Genomic DNA, 22,066 nt, shown 5'->3' with positions numbered 1-22,066 from the left:
TTTTCTTCTTTCGTCCATTTTTTCTATCACTTCCTCAGTAATCCAGGACTTCCTCCCTCTCCTCTCTGCCTCACCTACAAGACCTTTAGATTAGCCTAGACAAGGGTGGGGTAAGTAGCACAGGAAACAATGATAGTACTACAAATTGCATTATTACTGACATCCTATCAGTATTTTTCTTACCAAATTAGTCTTATCTGTCAAGACTCCAATATCGTTTTATCTCATATTTCAAAGTTTTAAAGCACTTCTTACTAGATCTTGATCTTCTTCTGGATTCTTGTTCTTACCATCCTGGCATCAAACACTTGTTTTTCTAAAAATACTGATAGGAAGTTAGTAATAATTCAATTCATGTAGTACTATCATTGTTTCCTGTACTCCCCCCCCCCCACCTTGAGAGTACATATCTGAAATTTGATGGCATTGACAAACGTAGAAGTTTACTGACAACATCTATTTGAAGTGCAAGGCAATTTTTTTTTCCCTTTTAAAGTGAATTTCATTACTTTATTTTTCAAATAATTTCCTTTCTCAATCTTTCATTACATCATATTAAAAAATATTTTTCTGATTTACCTTGGAATCTTTTTCGAACTTCTTAAGTATTACTAACAAAAAGGCTGATATTGACATCTACTATTTTATTTTATTTATTATTATTATTTTTTTGCATTGCTCCCACACAAGACTGGAAAGGTCTTGGGCTCAAGAGCAAAGCAATCTGTTAATATTCATCTTAACAGGGAAGGCTGTAGTCCTGAGGAAATACTTCAGGGGGAAAGCTACTCCACAAACGGAGACAGATAAACTGAGAGATAAGTATGTGTAGCACGTTCAATGAATCAGCAGTTTACCTGTAAAAGGATGCTGGTTAGCTGTTGCTGCACGTGTATTAGGTAGGATAGGGAGATAAAGATGTTAGTTCTACTGGACAACACCCATGGAAATATCTGTAGAAGAGAAGACACCATCATCTGCACAATCACTCGCTCTTCATTGTATCTATGGTCTGCTGGCTGTTTAGACTTCATGGTTAAAGCAGCCAGAACATAATCTTCACTTGCATTACTACTATTTTCATCCTTTTTTTTTTTGAGGGGGGGGGGTATTTTGGACCATCTGCTTTAGAAATGCAGTCATCCATGCAGAATTTCAATCACCGATTTTATCATAGATCACAAACCTTTAGCTAAAGCATTTAACTTGCCCCGAATGAGAGAAGTGCAGAAGTGCATTTACCACAGAGAACAGTGCTAAGTGACAGTTCAAGTTATCTCACATTTGGATAAAGTCTTTTGCAGAAATCCAGTGTGTCAAGAGGTAATGCTTACAATTTCGCAAATAAATAAATTTCTCGGCAACTTTATGGTGAGATATTAGCAGGAATTTATTGGCTTGCATGTAGTGGGATTGGCAGATCAAGTCTCATCATGTGCTGGGCCACTGTACAACATTCAAGAACATTAATTCTACTGACACCTGGGATTTTAATCAAATGATTTTCACCGAGGTTACATGTTTTGAAAACAGATTCTCCATAAAGATCAGAGATCTATTTTGTTTTTGCCTTATTTAATTTTTTTGGGGGGCTATTCCTCCAAAATTTTCCTTAAGCCTGTGAGAGCAAGTAATAGTCAATATTTATCTGCTGTCCAGTATCCAAACTACTCAGTGAACCAATTTTAAAAGAGGTAAACCGTGAGTAGACATATCGATACAAAATAAATAACGGAAAAAACTCACGTAGAAAGATTATTTAATAGTATAATTTTCGCCTGTGTGTCACAGGCATCTTCAGTACACTGATCATGATATCAGAAACGTCCAAATGAAGATCTGAAATTTTATTTTTGAAATCCAAAGTATTTTTTATATAAGTATCAGTTCTTCTAGTTGAAGAGGAGAGTAAATTTGATAAAAATTTTGAGATTTTGTAAGTGGGGCAACCTATACAATCTACAACTGGTCTTAACGGAATGCCTGGTTTATGAACTTTTGGAAGACCATACAATCTAGGTGGACGACCGAAGAAGGTTTTAAGTTTTTTCTTTTGATCTTCATTCCATGTAGATACATTATCTATAAGAGAATTAAGTCTCTTCAATTGACTCCGGGTAGGATCCAATGTAAGAGGCCTATAAGTTGAATAGTCGCGAAGTAAATTTCAGATCTTCATTTGGACGTTTCTGATATCATGATCAGTTTAGATGTTGTTTCTTTATTTACAAATGTGCCTCTCTTGGAAAGTATTAAATTACTACAACAGGAATTTCCTTCAGACATTGTAAACATATTTGATTTTGTAATAAATTCTGGTTATTTTTCCTTTAAAAATAAGTTGTATCAACAAATTATAGGAACAGCAATGGGTAATCCTCTTTCTCCTGCTATCTCCAATTTCTTTATGGAACATTTTGAACAACGTATCTTTGACAATATTTCTCCCAGACCTACTCATTGGTTCAGATATGTCGATGACATTTTTGCTGTATGGAATGGCTCTTCTGATGAACTTCAACAATTTCTCACTAAGTTAAACGCATTTCATCCTAGGATCAAGTTTACCCTAGAAGTAGAATCAAATAAGCAGTTGGCCTTTTTAGATCTTCTAATTCTTCGCCAACCAGATGGTAACCTCCATTTCTCAGTTTATAGAAAGAAGACTCATACAGGCCATTATATCCATGTGGAATCTCATCACCATCCCAGTCAAAAGGCAGGAACTATTAAAACACTGGTTCATCGGGCCCACTCCTTTTGTTCTACAGACGATCTTTTACAGAAAGAACTACAATATATAACTTCTTCCTTTCTATCTAATGGTTATAAGAATTGCTTCATTAAAAGAACTGAGTAGTTTTAATATGTATTTCTCTTCAAACACAGAGGAAATAACGCGCATTACTATCCCTTATGTACAAGGCATCAGTGAACATATAGCAAAAGTTTTAAAACCACTGAATATTTTTGTTGCTTTTCGACTGTTTAGAAAAATCTCCACCTTTCTCACTTCTCCTAAGGACAAGCTTCCACATCTTAATCATCCAGGTGTCTACCAGATTCCGTGCTCTTGTGGATTATCTTATTTCGTACAAACGGGAAGATCTGCCTCTATTCGGCTAGAAGAACACCAATCTTATATTGAATACTTTAAACCTGAAAAGTCTGGACTTTCTGAACATGCCATCTTCACTAGACACAGAGTTCATTGGAGAAAGACAAGAGTTCTTCACAAAAGTCAGTTTCTCATGGAACGCCTTTATAAAGAAACATGTGAAACTCTACTTCGTTCTCCTAACTTAAACAGATCCGACAGCTTACGTCTATCCCATTTATGGGAGATAGTACTTTACAAATCAGCTAATCTTTCCTAACTTTTTATTGTATTAATTTTTTTTTTTAGGAAAGTTATTGACCTTTTTAGTTATCTTACACCAGCTACTTAGATGGTGCTTTTTGGAATTGTCAGTTAGTGTTTAATTTTGAGCTTAATGACCGGAAGATGCCTGTGACACACAGGCGAAAATTATACTATTAAATAATCTTTCTACGTGAGTTTTTTCCGTTATTTATTTTGTATCGAAGTGAACCAATTTTTCATCCTTCTATTTCATCTCATCTGACACATGATTTTTGGAACAGTCTTCCTCACCTGTTTTTCTAAGGACTGTGCTTTCTAAGTGTTCAAGAAACATATGAATACAGGTTCTTTCGTTCTTCTAATCCCCACCCCCAACCAACATGCTATAAGATTTTGCAAGTTTTCATATGTGGGCAACCTCCTTCATCAAAATTTGCAAATTCCAAAATCAACACTGAATTTGCATAATTTAATCCAATAATTTGCAACAATTATTGTTGCAAAATTCAGTATTTTGAAATGGCCAAGATATTACACTGAATTATGTTACAGCATAAGACAAATTTAATACATAATTCAAATTCAACAAACAGATAAATCTTCTTCAGTCGTCCTTCGACAAACTACCTGTCAAGAGTAAATAGTAGCAAAAACCAAAACCTCGAATGAAAAGATCTTTATTTCCTTTCAAAAATTTAGTGTTTAAGCAAGCTGCTCTGCTATTTGCTAATCAAATATAAAGGTACCAAATATAAATTACGGATTCAGAAATTAATGATAAAAATGTAATTAAAACACATTTTCAGCTTTTTACTTAGATGATGATACAGTAAACAGTGTATCTACATCTGAAAACCAATACTTGATATACAGCAGAGTTCACTGCTCAGTTCTAGAAAAGTTTAATTTATTAAAATCATAATACAGTCTACTCTCAGTATACAAAGTTGAAAAGACCACTAGAATAGCTCATTATAGAGGTAGTTTACTATAGTGAATTTCCTTTGTAACAGCATTTTACCTGTGGGAATTTGTTTAGGACATTTTAGTAGTTTGTTATAATAATTGGTATTTGTCATAGTGAGAATCAACTGTACAACTTCTAAATTTCTTGTGAAACTGAATTTTCTCTATATGTTAAATTATATAATTGACGCAGCAAACCTGAATACTAAGGATTTCCAGCTTCTCTAATTCTTCCAAGTTTTGTAGTTTGGCAATTTTATTTTTTCCAAGAAAAAGGCTGTGAAGGTTTTTTAGACCATCCAAATTTTGAATATCCTAAAATAAGAGGCAACTATTGAAATATCATGAACTTCTACCAACTCAGTTTAAATGCAGCAAAAATTCAAGAATGTTACAATAATCTTTAAAATAAATTTCATATCCTATACATAAAGATGGGGTAATGGAATTTTTACACATGATAAATTCTAACTGTGTCAAAGGAAGTTATGAAAGTTGCCACAATGCAGCCTTGTGGTCACTTCCATGATGCCAGGTATGCAAAAGAACCTGCTAGAGGAACTTTCTCTAGATCCCTTCCCAATGAGTTAGAGATAATCAGTTTTTGGCACAAACAGGCAATTTTTTTAAATTCTGCAATCCAGCACTGAACCTGGTTGTAGAACACGAGTCACACAAATACCAGTTAGAAGTAAGAAAAATGTCTCTTACTGAACAAGTTGTGGGAATGTTCATCATTCCCACAAGAAAATGATCTATATATAGTAAACGATATTGTCTGTACAAATTTAAAAACAAAAGAAACATTTAACATCTACCTTGTTCCCACAAGATATAACCTCACTGTTTGCTCACTGCCTAAATTCTAACTACTTTTCGTGGAAAAATAAGATCTACCAACAATTAACAGGCTTGGCGATGGGGAGCCCACTCTCACCTTCATGTACTGACCTCTTTATGGAAGACTTAGAAAATAAAATCCTATCCCAAATTATTCCCAAACCTAAAATTTGGTTCAGATATGTGGACGATATCTTCATCGTGTGGAACAACAACAAAGATGACCTATACGATTTTCTCAAAAAGATCAACTCCTTCCATCATTCTCTTAAATTTACTCTGGAACTTGAAAGAGAAAAACAACTACCGTTTGTAGACATCTTAATAAAAAAAAAAAAAAAATTGATGGCAGTATAAATCTATCGGTGTACAGAAAACCGACCAATACAGGTCGCCACCTACATTTCAGCTCCTCTCACCACATCTCACATAAACTCAGCATTGTACACATGTTAAAGAAGAGAGCGATTCGCATCACAACAGACAACGAGACCCTTCAAGATGAGTTATCATTAATTTCCAACAATCTGTACTTGAACGGCTATCCAAGAAGACTAGTCAATATAGTCCTTTTCTCTGAGCCACCACAAAAAGAACAAGAAGATATTCAATATATAAAAACTATTGCAATTCCGTTTGTAAGTGGCATCTCCTACAAGCTCGTCAGCCTCCTCAAACAACACAAAATAAGAGTAACATTTAAACCAATAGAATCTATTCGTAAACTGCTAAGATCTCCAAAAGACAACCACCCTTTCTATAAATATGCTGGAGTTTATAATATTCCTTGCTCGTGTGGCTCTAGTTACATCTGACAAACTTCGAGAAGCCTTGAAATCAGGCAAAAAGAGCACATTGGCTATGTAAAAAACAAAAGACACGAGATTTCTGGCCTATCGTCTCATTTCTCTACAACTAACCATGTCATTGAGTGGGACAAGTTGTTCCCCTTACTTAGAGGAAGATTACCATTCAAGAATTTTCAAAGAAGCAGCCACAGTCGCCTGTTCTACTGTCAACCTTAACAGAAATCAAGGTCTAATACTCCCAGAGATATGGAAAACCCTAATCAAATCTTTAAAAACAAAAGAAATGAACTTTAATACAAACTACAGAAAGTTCCTTAGCAACAGCTAGCTAATCTTGTACACCCGATATATCTTTCTGTACGGCTCCCAGACCTGGAACATCTCAACAAAGCAGCAACCAATATTATAAATTGCTTTGGAACTACTTGTCTAAGAAATATCCTGGATTACTCCTGGCAAGACCACATTCCCAACTCTACCATATTAGATGAATCCCAGCAAGATTCTCTAGTCAGCACTGTTCAAAGAAACCAAATAAAATGGCTCAGCCACCCGCCCTTTGCACCTTTTGATGCTCTGGTCCTCTACGCTCCTACAGGTGGGAAAAGAAAGGCAGACCCCAAACTCAATATTGGAAATACATCAGCAATATTCTTCCCACTTCCCCCCCCAACTCTCCGCATCAGAGATCTGTCAATTAGCATATGACAGAGAAGCCTCGTTTTCCTTCATATCATTCCTCCAAGAACCTCCAAGTCCTATCTTAGTGTACAGAGAGTACTTTTGCTTTGATTGTTTTTCCCTATTTATACTTGTAAAATTATAAATAAACGATGATGATGATATTGAAAGGGATGCGAGGAGATTGGAGAGAGAGAGAGATAATTTGTAGATCTTTATGGCACTATAACCATTGGAAAGGAAGGTTTAACAAATAAAGGTAATTTCAGCTGCAAGGGAAGCGTTGAAGGGAAAGGAGACTGCAACACCCTTGACCCATGGAGGCAAGCAAAGTGATCCTGGCTGGGCCATCCAGGACCACTCCCATCTTGCTGAAGCACAGGTCAAGTGCAAGGCAACTCTACTTTTTCCTTTCATGGGTTGCACTGCAGAGCAAACACAATTTCAAGGCTTTAGATTCCAGTGAATATGGTTTGGATGATAGGATAGTAAAAAAAAGACATGGGGAAGTAGAACGAAAAATAGAGGAAGAAAAGCATAGAAATTGAATAAGAACAAAAGAATGTCAACTGGAAGGCTCCTCTATCATGAACAAGGACCTAACATTGATATTATTAGCATTCAGGAATGCATGAACAGAACTAATTTTGTGTAGTACAGTATGGTCACTTGAACAGAATAGCAAAAACAACTATTTTTTCCAGTAAAAAAACTAAGATCTTGGTGGATTAATACAGTAAAAAAAAGTACCCTTATACTGAAATACTGTATAAATCCTGGCAGATAAGAATAATTTGGATGAACAATGTTGTAGGAAGTTACTAATAATGTAAGTTTTCATGTAATACTATCATAATATCTGCACACACCCCCCTCACCCCCCCAAAGAGTACACATCAGGAATTTGATTATGATGATAAAAATTTGTTGTCTGGCTTAAGAATAGGCTGAAGACAAAATATAAAAATTAAATTATGGAATAACTTAGGCTGGAGGGCAAAAAGTATCAGCAGAATTTTAGCCACACACAAGCTCTTGCGAGAGATCAGTCAGGAATGAGTTTTAGTGGAAATAAAGTCTACAAGGTTGTCCTTGCCCCATTGCGATATAGCTAGGAGATCAGACTTCAGGTCATGGTAGATTTGATGATTCTAATACTTGAGCACTACAAGGTTTGTCCTATGAAAAGGGGAAATGGAGAGTAATGTGATTGGCAAAGCTATGGATGGGATTGTGAGAGCAGGTCATTTATATATAGAATGTGGGAGTGTCAGAAATCCAGAGGGTGGGCAGAAGTTGCATGCAATGGCTTTGGCAAGGGACCAGAAGGAGCAACAGCCATTTGGGCAGGCAGGGGAGTTTGCAGCATTTTGCCCTTTCAAAGTCTGATTTGGACTTGATTCTTTTACATCTGTTGTGAGCTGCAGTATGCAAAGTGAGCAGCTGGAGTTTTGGTCTTGAGCCATTCATGGTATGCAGAGATTTTTTTTCTTTTATTGCATTGTGACACTTTTTTGAGAACCGAGGCTTGGATGGTGGCTGAGAATTTGGAGGGGTATTATTATTACCAAGAGATATTATTATGAATAGTAGGTAGTCCAAGGAGTCAAGAGAGTGAGGGGCCATTTCTCTTAACTCCTTGAAGTCAAGGAGGGGCCATCTCGCTTGACTCCTTGTAAATCATCCTTACAGAAATGGTATACATTTCTGTACAGATGATTTCTGTTATTCTGTCTGAGCAGGTGTTTAGATCAGAAGAACTGAAGCAGTCAGATCATGGGAAGGAGAAATAGAAATCACAGAGGTCATCCCATATGGTACCCTTGTAGTGATAAAGGGCACAAGACTGTGAATTGGCAGTAAAGGTTGTTCTGTGGCCAAAAAGACTTATATGAGATTGTGACCAGAGTTACCAAGAAGAGAACCGACATCCACAGTATACTTGGAAGGAGACCTTGTTAGGAAGCGGTCAAATGTGTTAGTAAATTGGAGAGGGTTGTCAGGTATTCTGGCAATGGGAAGAATGATGATCTATGATAGGTCATTGCCGATGCATTTTGGCCAAAAGACATTACAGGCAAAGAATTATATTAATAGGAATTTGACAGAGATAATCAATAAAGCTAGAGATCCCATGATATTGTTGACAGTGAGTTAAAGTTCGGGAGTCACATTGCTGAGGAAGCTAAATCATCGCATTGGATAACAGCACAGTTAAACAGAATACTTCACAATGCATTGATAAAGCCTTGCAAAGTGTTTTCTTCTTTATAGCTTTCTCCCACCACACAAGGCATTGATAAGAACACATCCAAATTACTGAGCACAGATATGGTCACCTGGGTTCCAAGGGAATGGTGAGACAGCTGAAAAGATTCCGCAATGTATAACTAAGAAGAATAAGTGACCTATGGAATTGTGCATATGAGGATAGATTGAGGAAATGCAGTCTTCAAGGTTAGGAGCAAACAGAGGAGAAATGATAGAAACATAGAAGTTAATAAAGGAATCTTAAAGTGATATTTTGCAGCTTATGGATGGTGGAAGTAAAACTTGGGGGATGGGCGGAGACAAAACAGTCCTCTTGACAAGGAGCCCCATCTACAGCTAAAAATAACAAATATAGAACTAAATTTCACCACATTAACTTCTTCCCAACAGAAATGATTTCATTCCTCTCATTAAACATTTTTTATTATTACTGAAAATTTAAATTTCATAAGTTCTGTTTCGACTGTATATACACTGCATGTAATAATTTTACAAAATGTTTATGTTTGCAATTTATTATAATGCAAACATTAAAAATTAAATGCCTTTCTAATTATTCATAATTATTCATGTCTAAATGAAATTGCCTTTGCCTGAGAAGGGGTACACAGTGTTTCTCAAATTTTAAAAGGAGGTATGAGGGTACTGAAAGTGTGCAAAACACTGGATTAAAGAGATACAAGAATACAGCAGACAACTGACACTATCAGCTTCATATTAGTACTTTAGACTTTAGCTACTCTGCATTCTTTACTGCTAGCAGATTAGTCTATCACTAGGCTAAAGTGATATAAGAATAAGGAAGACAACTGGCAACATTTTATTTTTCTAACCCATCTTGTCTTTCTGGTGAAAAGATACAATATCAGTAAAGCTATTAGGATGCAAAGAGGTAAAGCAAAAGAGTTGACCTTTCTGCCAGATATAAATGAATTAAAAGGTGTCAAGCATAGAACAAGTAATTATTATGAGAGATTTCAACTAAGGGGGATATTTATAATAGACTGGAAAGAGGAAAAGATCCATAGCTAGAGGGAAATGAAATTTATGCAGCTATTAAGTGTTAATTACCTGAAGCAGTATCTGATGGTAGGTACCAAGGGTTTGAGAGGGAGTTCTTAATCTAATTATTGCATCAGAAGAGTTGGCTATTACTAAGGTGGCACACACTGTTGTCAAAATAGAGAAAGTGGTGGCTAAAGCATGTGGGATTTTCAGCTAAAAGATGTGGAATTACAGAGATGATAATTATGAAGAACTTAGAAAAGAGCAAGAAGGCAGAGGGAGGATTTTAATAGTGCATGGGAAATTCTAGGGATGTTTGAAGGAAGTATTAGATTGCATACCTCAAACAGGGAGAATAAATCAGGTGGGATTTACAAGTTAAGATTTACATGGATGGGTAGCAGCATCATTAAGCAAAGAAATAGGTTGTGGAGTGAATTTGAAGAGAAAGATGATTCAAAAGCTCACAAGTACACAAAGCACAGGCAAGAAGGGTGAAAGGCATGTTAAAGAAGACAAAATCAGAGAAGAAAATCATCAAGCAGACCAAAGGAATATCAGTTTTTTTGGCATGTGGAAAGTAAAAGGAAAAATGACTAATTAGGATAACTGATGAATGCCAATAGTAAAGGGTGTATCATCCAAGAGGAGATACTAAAGTAACAGATGTGATAGGGGCTGATGTGGAAATAGAGGTAAATAAATAAAAGTGCTTAGGATATTAAAGAATCTTGGTGTGAACACAGCTATGGGATGTGACAGGATAATAGCCTACAAGAAACTGAGGAAGAAAGGGATCTTGGTGTATTGGTGGATAGGAATTTCAAGTTCAAAAGTCACAGAGCAAATGTTGCAAATACAACTCAGATGATAATTGAGATGTTGAAGCGAACCTTGGCACTGAACTGCCCACTCAGTCTCCAAAAATTAGATAAATAGCCTCATCTACTCCCTATACGGGAATAAAAAGGAGTTAGCCGATTTTTATTTTATTTTATATATATATATATATATATATATATATATATATATATATATATATATATATTGTAATACCTGACGATGTCTCAGTGATTGAGATGAAATACTGGAAGAATTAAATAACAATTTTTTAATCCTTTCTTAGTGCTTTTTCACTCCATTAAGCCGTCTAAACATGAGTTTCTCCCAGCAGTTAGCCTTAACACAGATTATAATTATTCATGGTGAAAATATAACATGTAAAGTAAAACATTACAGTAAGTTAAGACTTTGTCTACAGAATTAAATAGGCTGGCCTTTCTTAAAAGATACTGGGATACAGAAATATTACTTAACTGTATGAAATTTAAAATCAAGTTCAAATCTAAAAAAGATCCTCTGTATTTACAAGTGTGCCAGTTTTGCTCTGCAGCATGAACAGATCGCCACGTATACCATCCTCACTGCTACGAACACGCCCCTTATTGCAGTCTGAGCTCTCAGCTATTCTGAACACTGAACTCTGTACCATCCTCTTTGATATGTCAGAAGCATCTACTCAGAAAGAATTCTTAAAAATCAAAAATCAACACATTAAAAAAGTACAACAGTCTTCTGGATTCAAAACCCTACCTGTAGTTCAACCTCTTCAAACTGAAGTTAATATGTCGTCCAAAAGATTTAGTGATGTTGCTGTCAGTGCCATTAGTCTCGGCCATAATTTTGCCGTTGCTCCAAAGCAAGTGCTAATGTTAGACCTAATCTTCAAAGCTGAATGTGGTATCCATAACTTTGCTCCTGAAATAGCTAACAACATTAGGATTGATGTCATCAGCATTCTTTCTCAATCTTCACCTCCTAAAGGAAATCTATCTTCTTGCCAATTCAGTGCCCTCAAGAAACTACGCAAAGATAGCAGTATAGTCATCACCAGAGCTGATAAGAGGAATGCTACTATTATTTTTAATATCAGTGAATGCAATAGAAAATGGACATCATTCTCAGAGACTGTCATGCATTCTACTGAAGATCATCTCTCTGTGCTTGAAGTATATAAAGTACCCAGTTCCTGCAAACTGGCCTACTATGGACAGACAGGAAGATCAACCAACACCTGCTTGGAAGAACACAAAAAATATATCTGCAGTCATGATTATCTTGCAGACGATGCTTTAGATACAGTTCATAGAATCAGTTGGAAAAAGACTGCCATATTCCATCGCAGTCAATTTAGAAGAGAAAGGCTATTTTTGGAATCTGCAGCTGCTATCAAAAATCAACTTAATCTAAATAAATATCGTTGCATAAAACTTCCCAAATTATGGGAACGACTTATACTTCGAAATCCCAGCATACATCCTAGGCTGCCAACGGTTGCCCCCACATAGCTTTTGTCCACATTCACTTAGTTTTTGTGTTGCCTTTGTGCATGTGTGTGTGTGTGTGTGTGTGTTACAAGCCCATACTGTAATTTCCAACGATGTCTCACTGACAGATGAAATATTGGAAGATTTAAGTAACGCTTTTAATTCTTTCTTAGTGATGTTTCACTCCATTGAGTCTTCTTACATGAGTTTCTCCCAGCACTTAGCCTTAATAAAGTTCTACCTTATTTCCCACAAAAAAAGAAACATATTCTTTCAGCTTTACCTCTGACAATGCCCAAATCTCTAGGCAAGATGCGATCTTTCTCTTTGGGATTACCTTAATATCAAGACTCTTTTGGCATAAACACATTACAATCATTGCCTCCTTGGCACCCAAAATATTAGAATTCTTCTTTTGCTAAAAGCTTTAGAACTTTTACCTTTGAACAGCTATGAACCCTGTACAAATCGCAAATCAGTCCACCCACTGCGTACTGCTCACACATCAGGGAAGGTGTACCCAAAAGCTCCCTGAAACTACTCAACATAATCAGAGTGATTAATGACCCATCTCTTACTAACTCACTCCAACCACTCTTATATAGGGGTTCAATATCTACTGCATGCATCTTCTATAAATATTTCCCTGGTAAATGTTCATTGGAATATTATGTTAGCTACAATTAATGTCACCTACCTTCATAATAAACTCAATATGTTCAGACTGCACCATTAAAATAAAAAAAATTAGCTAATTAATCACAAATTCTAAATCAGTTTTTTTCATCACGAACATGGGCTCACTGCCCGTTGCCTCCTTCATTACCTTCTACCACCTTTCTTTGTACAGTGCACAGTGTCGCAGTTTCTGTACACCCATTCCACACCAGTCCTTTACATCATCTATCCATTCTCTGTATGGTCTACCTCTTCTGTTTAAACCATCCAAAATACCAAACACAGATGTCTTTATCTCACTCATTCTACAGATGTGTCCAAATAATTGCAGCTTCTGTTTTATAATCTTCTGCATTACATTCTCTTTTGGTTGTATCTTCCGCGAGAGAGCTCTACATTTGTAATTTTCTGTACCCATCCTATTCTTAGAATCTTCCTGTAACAAGTTCTTTCAAATGACAAAATTCTTTTTCTTGATTCCTATTTATTACCCATGTTTCAGATCCATACAGTACACTGCTAAAGATACATGTTTCCAGTACTTTTAGTTTTGTTTGCATGCTGATCACTTTACTTTTCCAGTGTTATCCATGGCCTTCAGATTTGTTCTTCCCTTTGCAATCCTGATCTTTTTTTTTTTTTTACAGTCCAAATCACATGCCATTTTACTTCCCAAATATGTGAATTGTTCTACATTTTCTATATCGATTCCATCCACTTGTATCTTTTGTTTCATGTTCTTCTCACTAAATACCATTCTTTGTTTTTTCCAAGTTCATAACAAGTCCAAGTCTCTTCCCTTCCTCATTTAACAGTTTCAGTGTTTTTTGTAGTTCTCCTTCGTCTTCTTCAATAATAATAATCTCATCTGCCAATCTCAAAATGTTAATTTTCATTCCATGTACAGATATTCCTTTTGCATCTTCCTTCAGTTTGTCCATTGCTCTTTCTAAATGTGCGGTGAAAATGATTGGTGATATTGGGTCCCCCTGTCTAGTACCTCTGCTTGTTCTAAACCATTTCCCTAAATCATCACCTATTCTAACTGCTGCAACTGCATTCTGATAAACATCTTTTAATATAGCTATTAGTTGTTTTTTTTATCAATTCCATAGGATTCCAGAACTGCTAGAGTCACTTTCTGGTCAATACTGTCAAATGTTTTCTGAAAATCAACAAAGCAAGTATATATGTTTTTGTTTTTTCTCCTAACTTTCTCTGCTATTAACCTCATTGTCAAAATCTGCTTCAATTCTTCAGTCAGTTTCCCAATGCTATCTAAATCTAGTTTTTCTTCATATAACTCACTACAATATCTTGTACAATTTTTTCTTTATTCATCAATACTTTGCCCTTTTCATCTTTAATTGTGGTCTGTTTTGGTTGCCACTTTCTATTAATGGTTCTGATCATTTTGTATACCTCCATTGTTTTATGCTCTCCATAGTACTATTCTATAATGTTGCATTGGGTTTCTAACCATTTCATCTTATCCATTCTGACTGCTGCTTTTTTCACCTCATTACACTTCCTTCTATATTGCTCTTCTATATTTGTTCTGATAGAAGAAATCTGAACATACTATGGGTTGATCAATTAACCTCACATATATATGCCCAACATAAAAAAAAGGGGCACAAGCAGGATTTAGGAAGGATAGAACTACAATTCAACAGATTTTGACAATGAGGTTAATAGCAGAGAAAGTTAGGAGAAAAAACAAAAACAAAAACCCTTCTTATCTGCAGCATTCTTTTCTCCTATACTAAATTCAGTGTTTCTTGTCTAATCCATTTCTTCTTGATCTTCTCTTCTTCTGGTATACTGTTTCTTCAACTGCATCTTCTATCCCCTTCATTACCCTTTTCACTCTTAGATTCGAGTTTTTTCTTTCTCCGTACTTTTAAGTTTCTCTTCTAACACTGTTCTGCACCTTCTTCCTATTTCTGCTTCACTTATTCTTGCTGTATCTCTTCTATTCTGATGTTGGGGTTTATATTTCTTTTTTAATTTCAACTTGATGTCTGCAATCACTAAACTATGGTCCAAGTCTATATCCGCTCATTGAAAAGTTCGACACTGCTGTACTGATGTTATCCATCTTCTTTTAATCATAATCATATCAATTGTGTTCTTGGTTTTCCCATCATTTGATCGTCATGTCCATTTTCTACTCCTTTTGTTGGAATCTTGTGTTACAGATCATCATCTCGTGGTCCACAGCAAATTCTAACAATTTTTCACCTCGTTCATTTCTTTCTTCGAAACCATATTTTCCCACGACTCTTTCCCAACCATCATCATCTATTCCAACTTTGGCATTCCAATCTCCTTCAATAATTAGCACATCTTGCTTTGGTATTGTTTCTATTGTCTCAGTCAGATGTGGGTGCATACATCTGGACTATTGATATGTTAAATGGTTTTGCCTGAAATCTTGCTACTATGATTTGTTCATTAACTGGTTTGTAGCCTAACAGTGCCTCACTAGCTCTTTTGTTAAGAAGGAAGCCAACTCCTGCTTCGTATCATATCCTGACCACACTACTTAGCATCCATTGATCTCTCCAGATGATGTCCATTGCATCTCTGCAAATCCTAGTATATCACACCGATATCTCTTCATTTCCTCACGAAGTAATTCTAATTTTCCTGATCTGCACATTCCATGTTCCTACTGATAACAGTTCTGTTAGTTTCAGTTTCCTTTCGGTATCCCACTTTTCGATCCAACCCTGATCGCTCGATTGGTATTGCAGGCCTTGTTGATCTGGGAGACGTCTGAGCAGGCATGTTTTACCTGTTGATCCTATAGGCATATAGTTTTAGATCCTATAGTTTTTCCCCTGAGTAATAAATACTCTTTCAAACACAAAATGCTCCAACGCTGATCGCTTGATTGGTATTGCGGGCCTTGCTGATCTGGGAGACGTCCGAGCAGGCATGTTTTACCTGTTGATCCTATAGGCATATAGTTTTAGATCCTATAGTTTTTTCCCTGAGTAATAAATACTCTTTCAAACACAAAATGAACTGTTATTTATACCATAACTTTTAAAGTTTGCATGAAAAACTTCAAATTATTTTGCCATATTTCTTTAATTTGCAGTTCATGCATAATTCTTTCTCTCTACCAAATCCACTGAAACACATGTAGCTACCACCCAAAATCCTATCACAGTCCAACTCCATAGAACATGTTTCTCTTACACCTTCTTCATTCCTACTGCTACTGAGTTGTGGAACAGCCTCCTCTCCCATGTGTTTCCCAAGGAATAGAATACATAGACCTTCAAATTAAATGTGAACAAGTTCCTCCTTTCACAAATATCTTCCTACACATGGTACTAACATACTATGGGTTGATCAATTAACCTCACATATATATGCCCAACATAAAAAAAAGGGCACAGCTGATGTGAACAAAAGATTCCTAACTGGACAGAGACCCAATAATGGACAGCTGGCAAAAACTGATATTTGCCATATTTCTTTAATTTTACAGTTTCTCTTAGAACTGTAAATTAAAGAAATATGGCAAAATAATTTTCATGCAAACTTTAAAAGTTAGGGTATAAATAACAGCTCATTTTGTGTTTGAAAGAGTATTTATTACTAAGGAAAAGAACTGATTTAGAATTTGTGATTAATTAGTTAATTTTTTTTATTTTAATGGTACAGTCTGAACATAGAGTTTATTATGAAGATTTCAGGTAGGTGACATTAATTGCAACCAACATAATATTTCAAAATTTAAAAATGAATTCTGAATTTTAATTTTTGAAAATTTATACTCTTAGTTCTGTATTATGTCTCCCATTACTATCAGCGTTTACACTTTTTTTTCACGCTGCTGTTTTATGCTCTTTATGTTTAGTTATTGTCAATGCTTTGTGTGTTGTTGTCAACATATGGTTTCCCAACCATTTCCTTTGTTTATATTTGTGGCTCCTCTATACATAAAGATTATTCTGTCATCAATTTATAATTTCTCCCACCATTTCGTTTGTCTGCTGATTATAATGTCATTTGCTAGGAAACTTAGTTGTTTGCTATTGTGAAAATTTTTAGCTATTTTGCAAAAGCAAGTTCAAAATAACATTAGTTCATGGGAATTTGGCTGCTATAGTGCACATCTACTATACTTTAAGTTCTCTCCTAACCCCTGCTTTTGCATTTATAGCAACTATTTCTTCATCAGTTAATGCCATCTTGAATTTATTAGATGTGCCAGCATCTCTCACAAGAAATATAAAGGAAAGCAATTCAATAATTTCATCTATGTGTACTTGTATACACACACATATATTGGAAAGAAGTCAACGGCTATCCTCCATTGGCAAGGTACATTGTGCCATGTTGAGAATCAGGTGTTTGTAAACAACATAAATTGGAAGAATAGGATGCTCCCAAATCAGTACAACTGTGTCCAGATAAAATGACTGTAAGAAGGGAACTGACAGAGTTTGAAAGAGGCATTGTGGTAGGATGCCATGTTACAGGACTGTTTGAGAAATTGTTGATAATTCATTTCAGACAAATTATGGAGACTACAACCATGTTAGAAATAATTACTTTAATTTCCCAGTGTTTCAACCTTCATATTAAGATCATCATCTGAAGTATACATATATATATATATATACACACACACAGACAAACTACATTACATTTCAAGCAATATGCCAAAGAGACAACGATTTGATCAACAGTCATTTTATTGACGGCTACCGTTATTCTACTGTTGATCAAATTATTGTCTCTTTGGCATACTGTGCGAAATGTAATATAGCTTGTCTTTGTATAAATATATGTATACTCCAGATAACGACATTAATATGAAGGTCAAAACGTCAAGAAATTAAAGTAATTATATCTAACATAGTTGTAGTCTCCATAATTTGTCTGAAATGAATAATGATCACTATGTAACAATAAAGGAAAGGAAATTGTTGACAAATTGGGCCATCCCAGGTCAACAATCAGTGATACATACTAAGATGGAAGCACAGGGAGTCAACTGGAAGTGCTACCTTCAGTGGACAACTACCTTACTCACTGAATGCAAAGTTCCCGGCATTGATTGAAACACAAATCTGCACAAAAACATTCAGAACGTAGGTTCACAACACAGGTTTCCATGATAGGACCGCAGTAAGTAAGCCTCACATTATCTGAAGCAGTAGGCAGTGTCATCTTCAGTCGTGCAAAGAGCATGTACAGTGGGATGTGGAAGAATGAAAAGCTGTGTTATGGAGCAATAAATGATGCCACATCCTCTATAGAGCAGTTGGACAGGTGTGGATGTGGTAGATACCAGGTGAACATCTCTTACCAGAGTGCACAACCCCAACCATGAAATTTGGAAGTGATGATGTGATCGTATGGTCCTGTTTTTCCTGGTTTGGCCTTGGACCTCTGTTTGCTGTGTCATGAACACTAAACTTCAAGAGATATCTGAACATTCTGGACAATGCAGTGCTTCCTACTTTGCAGTGTTTCTAAAGAATTGACCATTATCTCTTTCAGCTAGACAATGCATTGTGTCATAAGGCTTCTGCTATAATTGTCTGGTTTGTGGACACGAACAAGACAATTATGGGGTGGATGTCCCTTGAGGTCAAGGAGCACCCACTCCATAATAGTCCAAAATTCCCACCGATCGCTGTCATATGCGTGTGGAAAATATGTCCCATAGGATTGCTGTGGTGATTGCAGTGAAAGGAGGTCCACATCTTATTAAGGTGGGCACCATGGTTGTTTGTGCCTCACACTATGATGTCTGTTGACTTCTTTCCACGCAGTGCATATATTCATACCAATACTATAATTAGAAGCCCAATATTGTATGATATTGAAATGAAAAATTATATTAATTTTGAATGATATCGTATGATAATAAAAAAACAAAAATTTATCTGTAACTACTATGAGTCTACATGCTGCATGTCCTCTGATAAATGACAAACCAAATATTTAAAACAGTTATCCTGAAAGCTTTAGCAACCAGTATTTTTAAGATTGCAATTTATATAAAAATACTGATTTTTAAATGAATATTTTTTCTTCATGATTTCAATACCTTATTTCTTTGGATGGATTATTAGGTTTTAGTCTTCAGATACGAATGTTAGCACCGATTGCTTCACTGAAACAATTTGATTAAATACAGAAATATTCATTCCTCTTTTAATTCTCATCTCTTAACTAAGATTTGATTCTTTATGAAGCATGCTAAGGATGTACACAATGATCAAACATATTATTGCAAATGGGTTCACTAAAAAACCAACATTTTGATTTTCAATGTGTATTTATATATATTTGATTTTGATATTTGTGTGTATCTATATATATATATATCTATATATGCCTAAAATTCTGCCCTAAAATATATATATATATATATATTTTAGGACAGAATGGTTTTTGTGAAAGGCGGATCATTCTGTTAGAAATTTAGTTTTTATTTACTTTTATAATAGCTGGATAAAGACAACTGATACATGATGATGATGTTTGATTTTTGCATAAGTGTTTTGACAGGATACCCATGGAACTCTGTTACACAAATTGGAATAAATGGGGATGGAGCTGCAAACATCAATGTGATCATGGCTGATGAACAGATACCAAAGACTGGCACACGAAGGAGGAGAATCTGAGAGAAAACAAGTGACTAGCAATGCTAAGTTCTTGTACCACTGCTGTTCACTTTGTACATAAATGATAGAGGAAATGACTTGAAGGAAAATATTCAGTTGTTTGCTGATGATGCAGAATTAGATAGCATGATTTAATCAGAGCAATGGAGAGAGCCTCAGAATGATTTTCTTAAGCCTAAGTATGGACAAAAGATAATAGGTGCCAATTTAATTGAAAGTCAAGTTATTACATATTTTGAGATGAAAAGATTATGACCTGTATGATACTGATGAAACTGTACTTCAGAAAATTGATGATGCTAAGAATTTGGGGATGTTGACAGATAGGGAGCTGAAGTTCAGAGGTCATACTGAACTTCAGCTCCAGGGAAGTTAGCTCAAAGGATTACTTAGTTATTAAAAAATAGACTAACATGAAGAGATAGGCAGTTATCCTTCTTCTTTATAAGGCCACATTTGGATTCCTATGCTTAGATTTTGTCATCTTAGTTTCTTGGGGAGGAGTAAGTGGTGGAGAGGATCCAGAGACAAGTGACCAAGATGGTCAGTGGAATGCTCCTTACAAGGAGAGACTGAGGGTTTATGGGTTGCAGAAGTCTGTTGATAGACAGAAAGAGTGGATATAATAGGATTGAAGTTATTAAAAGGGTTTTATAGGAATGATGCAAAGAAAATTTTTCAGCAGAGGGTGAAGAACAAGGGATCATCCCTGGTAATTGAGTGGGGGTATTTTAGCAAGGGTATGAAGACTAGGTTTTTTTTTTGGGTTGGAGGGTGGGTGGTGAATAAATGGTGGAACAGGTTGCCTGAATTTATTCTCAGTGCTCTGTCAGTCAATGCATCCAAGGAAGAAATATTTTCTTGAATGCATTGATTGACAGAGCACTCAGAAAAGATTCTGGAACCTGCTCCACTTATTTCATCACCCACCACAAAAAAAAACCTAGTCCTCACATCCTTGAATGTATACTGTGAGGATAGTGTTGGTTTCTCACAATGGGTCTTTGGACTCCATGGAGGTATTTGTGCAATAATAATAACTAGAGTGAATGCCATCATTTTCTATTATTTTTGTGATGATGTTGGATTTGTATCCATAAGGGATGAAAGTAGTTCTGATTTTAGAAAAGAATAAAAAAAACAACTAAGCACTGCAACATCTAGATATAAATTATATTTATAAAATGTAATTTATACATTTTATAAATGCATAAATTAATTCTTTTTTAAAAATTAAAAACTTCATGCAATTTGTCCAAATCTGACAAGATATGCTTATGTATGGCTCAGTCAGATTAGAAAAATTTCATTCCACTCTCAAGTGAACTCTTGGACTTGACAAGAACATGGCAAATAGAATAGTAAAATAGGTAGGTTATTAATCCTCACTAGATAAGAATGTGCAAGATAGCAGTGACCCAGCAAGAGCAACTTTCTCTATATACATTGACTTGACTACCAATACTTAATTTCAGGCTTAATTAACATTGCTATTATTGACTTGACTGTCTGTACTCTATATAGAACATTAACAAACAGTACATCAAAAAAGTGTAAGTAGACCAAGCAGCTATATCTACGTTGCCTCATTTCTCTTAATTCCAACATGGCTAGGAATTCAACACAACCAAACATCCAAATTAAGGGTCTACATTTTATACAGTAATTGAACATCATAAAGTACTGGATGTGGATTGTATGTGGGAGAGAAGATGGCCTGTAAAGACTTCAACAAATCTGTATAAATTACACAGTTTTGGTAGTGGTTTTACTACAAGTTGAATGGCATGCAATTCATCAGTTATAAATACTGCAATCAGTGGAATATATCGGATATGATATGGACAGGGAAAACAGCAGCATGACCAACAGAGATCTCAAAACACTGGAGCAGACAAGTAAGAAATCAGTGTGCTCTGCTCTGAGGGCATTCAACAGCATTCAAAAACCTGCCATGAAGGAATACTATTATGTTCAGTGCAGGTGATATCAACATTCATACCAATAGCTTGAATAATCTTTCACACACAATACCTAAGGGGTGAATGGTACCCCAATGTAAGGGAACAATATTAGTCTACATTAGGAAGGTGTTTAGGAGGAGATATTTTTACGGCACAGTTAAAAAATAACTGTTTTCATCGATGCTATGGAGTAAGTTCAATGCTTTGACATAAGTGAATCTCACAGATTGCCACACAAAGCTGTAGCAAAACTGAAATGGAGAAGAGACTAGTGAGTTGGATAAGTGACTGGCTGTCAGAGAGGTGTCAGCAGGTTGTATATAGGGAGGTGATATTCCAAAACAGGAAGTCACCAGCTGAGTGCCCCAGGGATGTGTTTTGGGGAACTTTACTGTTTAACTCTTATATTAATGATATTTGGACAGGCTAACTGAAAATATGCAGCTGTTTGCAAATGAAGCAAAGTAGAGTTCATGTTGTGACCTCAGAGAAGAAT

The 22,066-nt window shown here is 35.6% G+C and overlaps 1 protein-coding gene across 3 annotated transcripts in view; it reads right to left on the bottom strand.

Annotated features, from left to right (window-relative positions):
* sds22 (protein phosphatase 1 regulatory subunit sds22) overlaps window positions 1–22,066 on the bottom strand; it is a 277,991-nt gene that overhangs the window by 115,546 nt on the left and 140,379 nt on the right. For all 3 annotated transcript variants that reach the window (XM_090408648.1, XM_090408649.1, XM_090408647.1), the window contains exon 7: window positions 4,529–4,645. In XM_090408648.1, the coding sequence (XP_090264774.1) occupies window positions 4,529–4,645 (117 nt within the window). The remainder of the gene's footprint in view (window positions 1–4,528; window positions 4,646–22,066) is intronic.

Source organism: Typopeltis vanoorti, chromosome 18, assembly GCF_054136105.1.
Source record: "Typopeltis vanoorti isolate ZY-2024b chromosome 18, IOZ_Tvanoo_1.0, whole genome shotgun sequence".
Lineage (NCBI taxonomy): Eukaryota > Metazoa > Arthropoda > Arachnida > Uropygi > Thelyphonidae > Typopeltis > Typopeltis vanoorti.
Note: the sequence above shows the minus strand (reverse complement) of the source record. Positions and strands in the feature narration are given on the sequence as shown.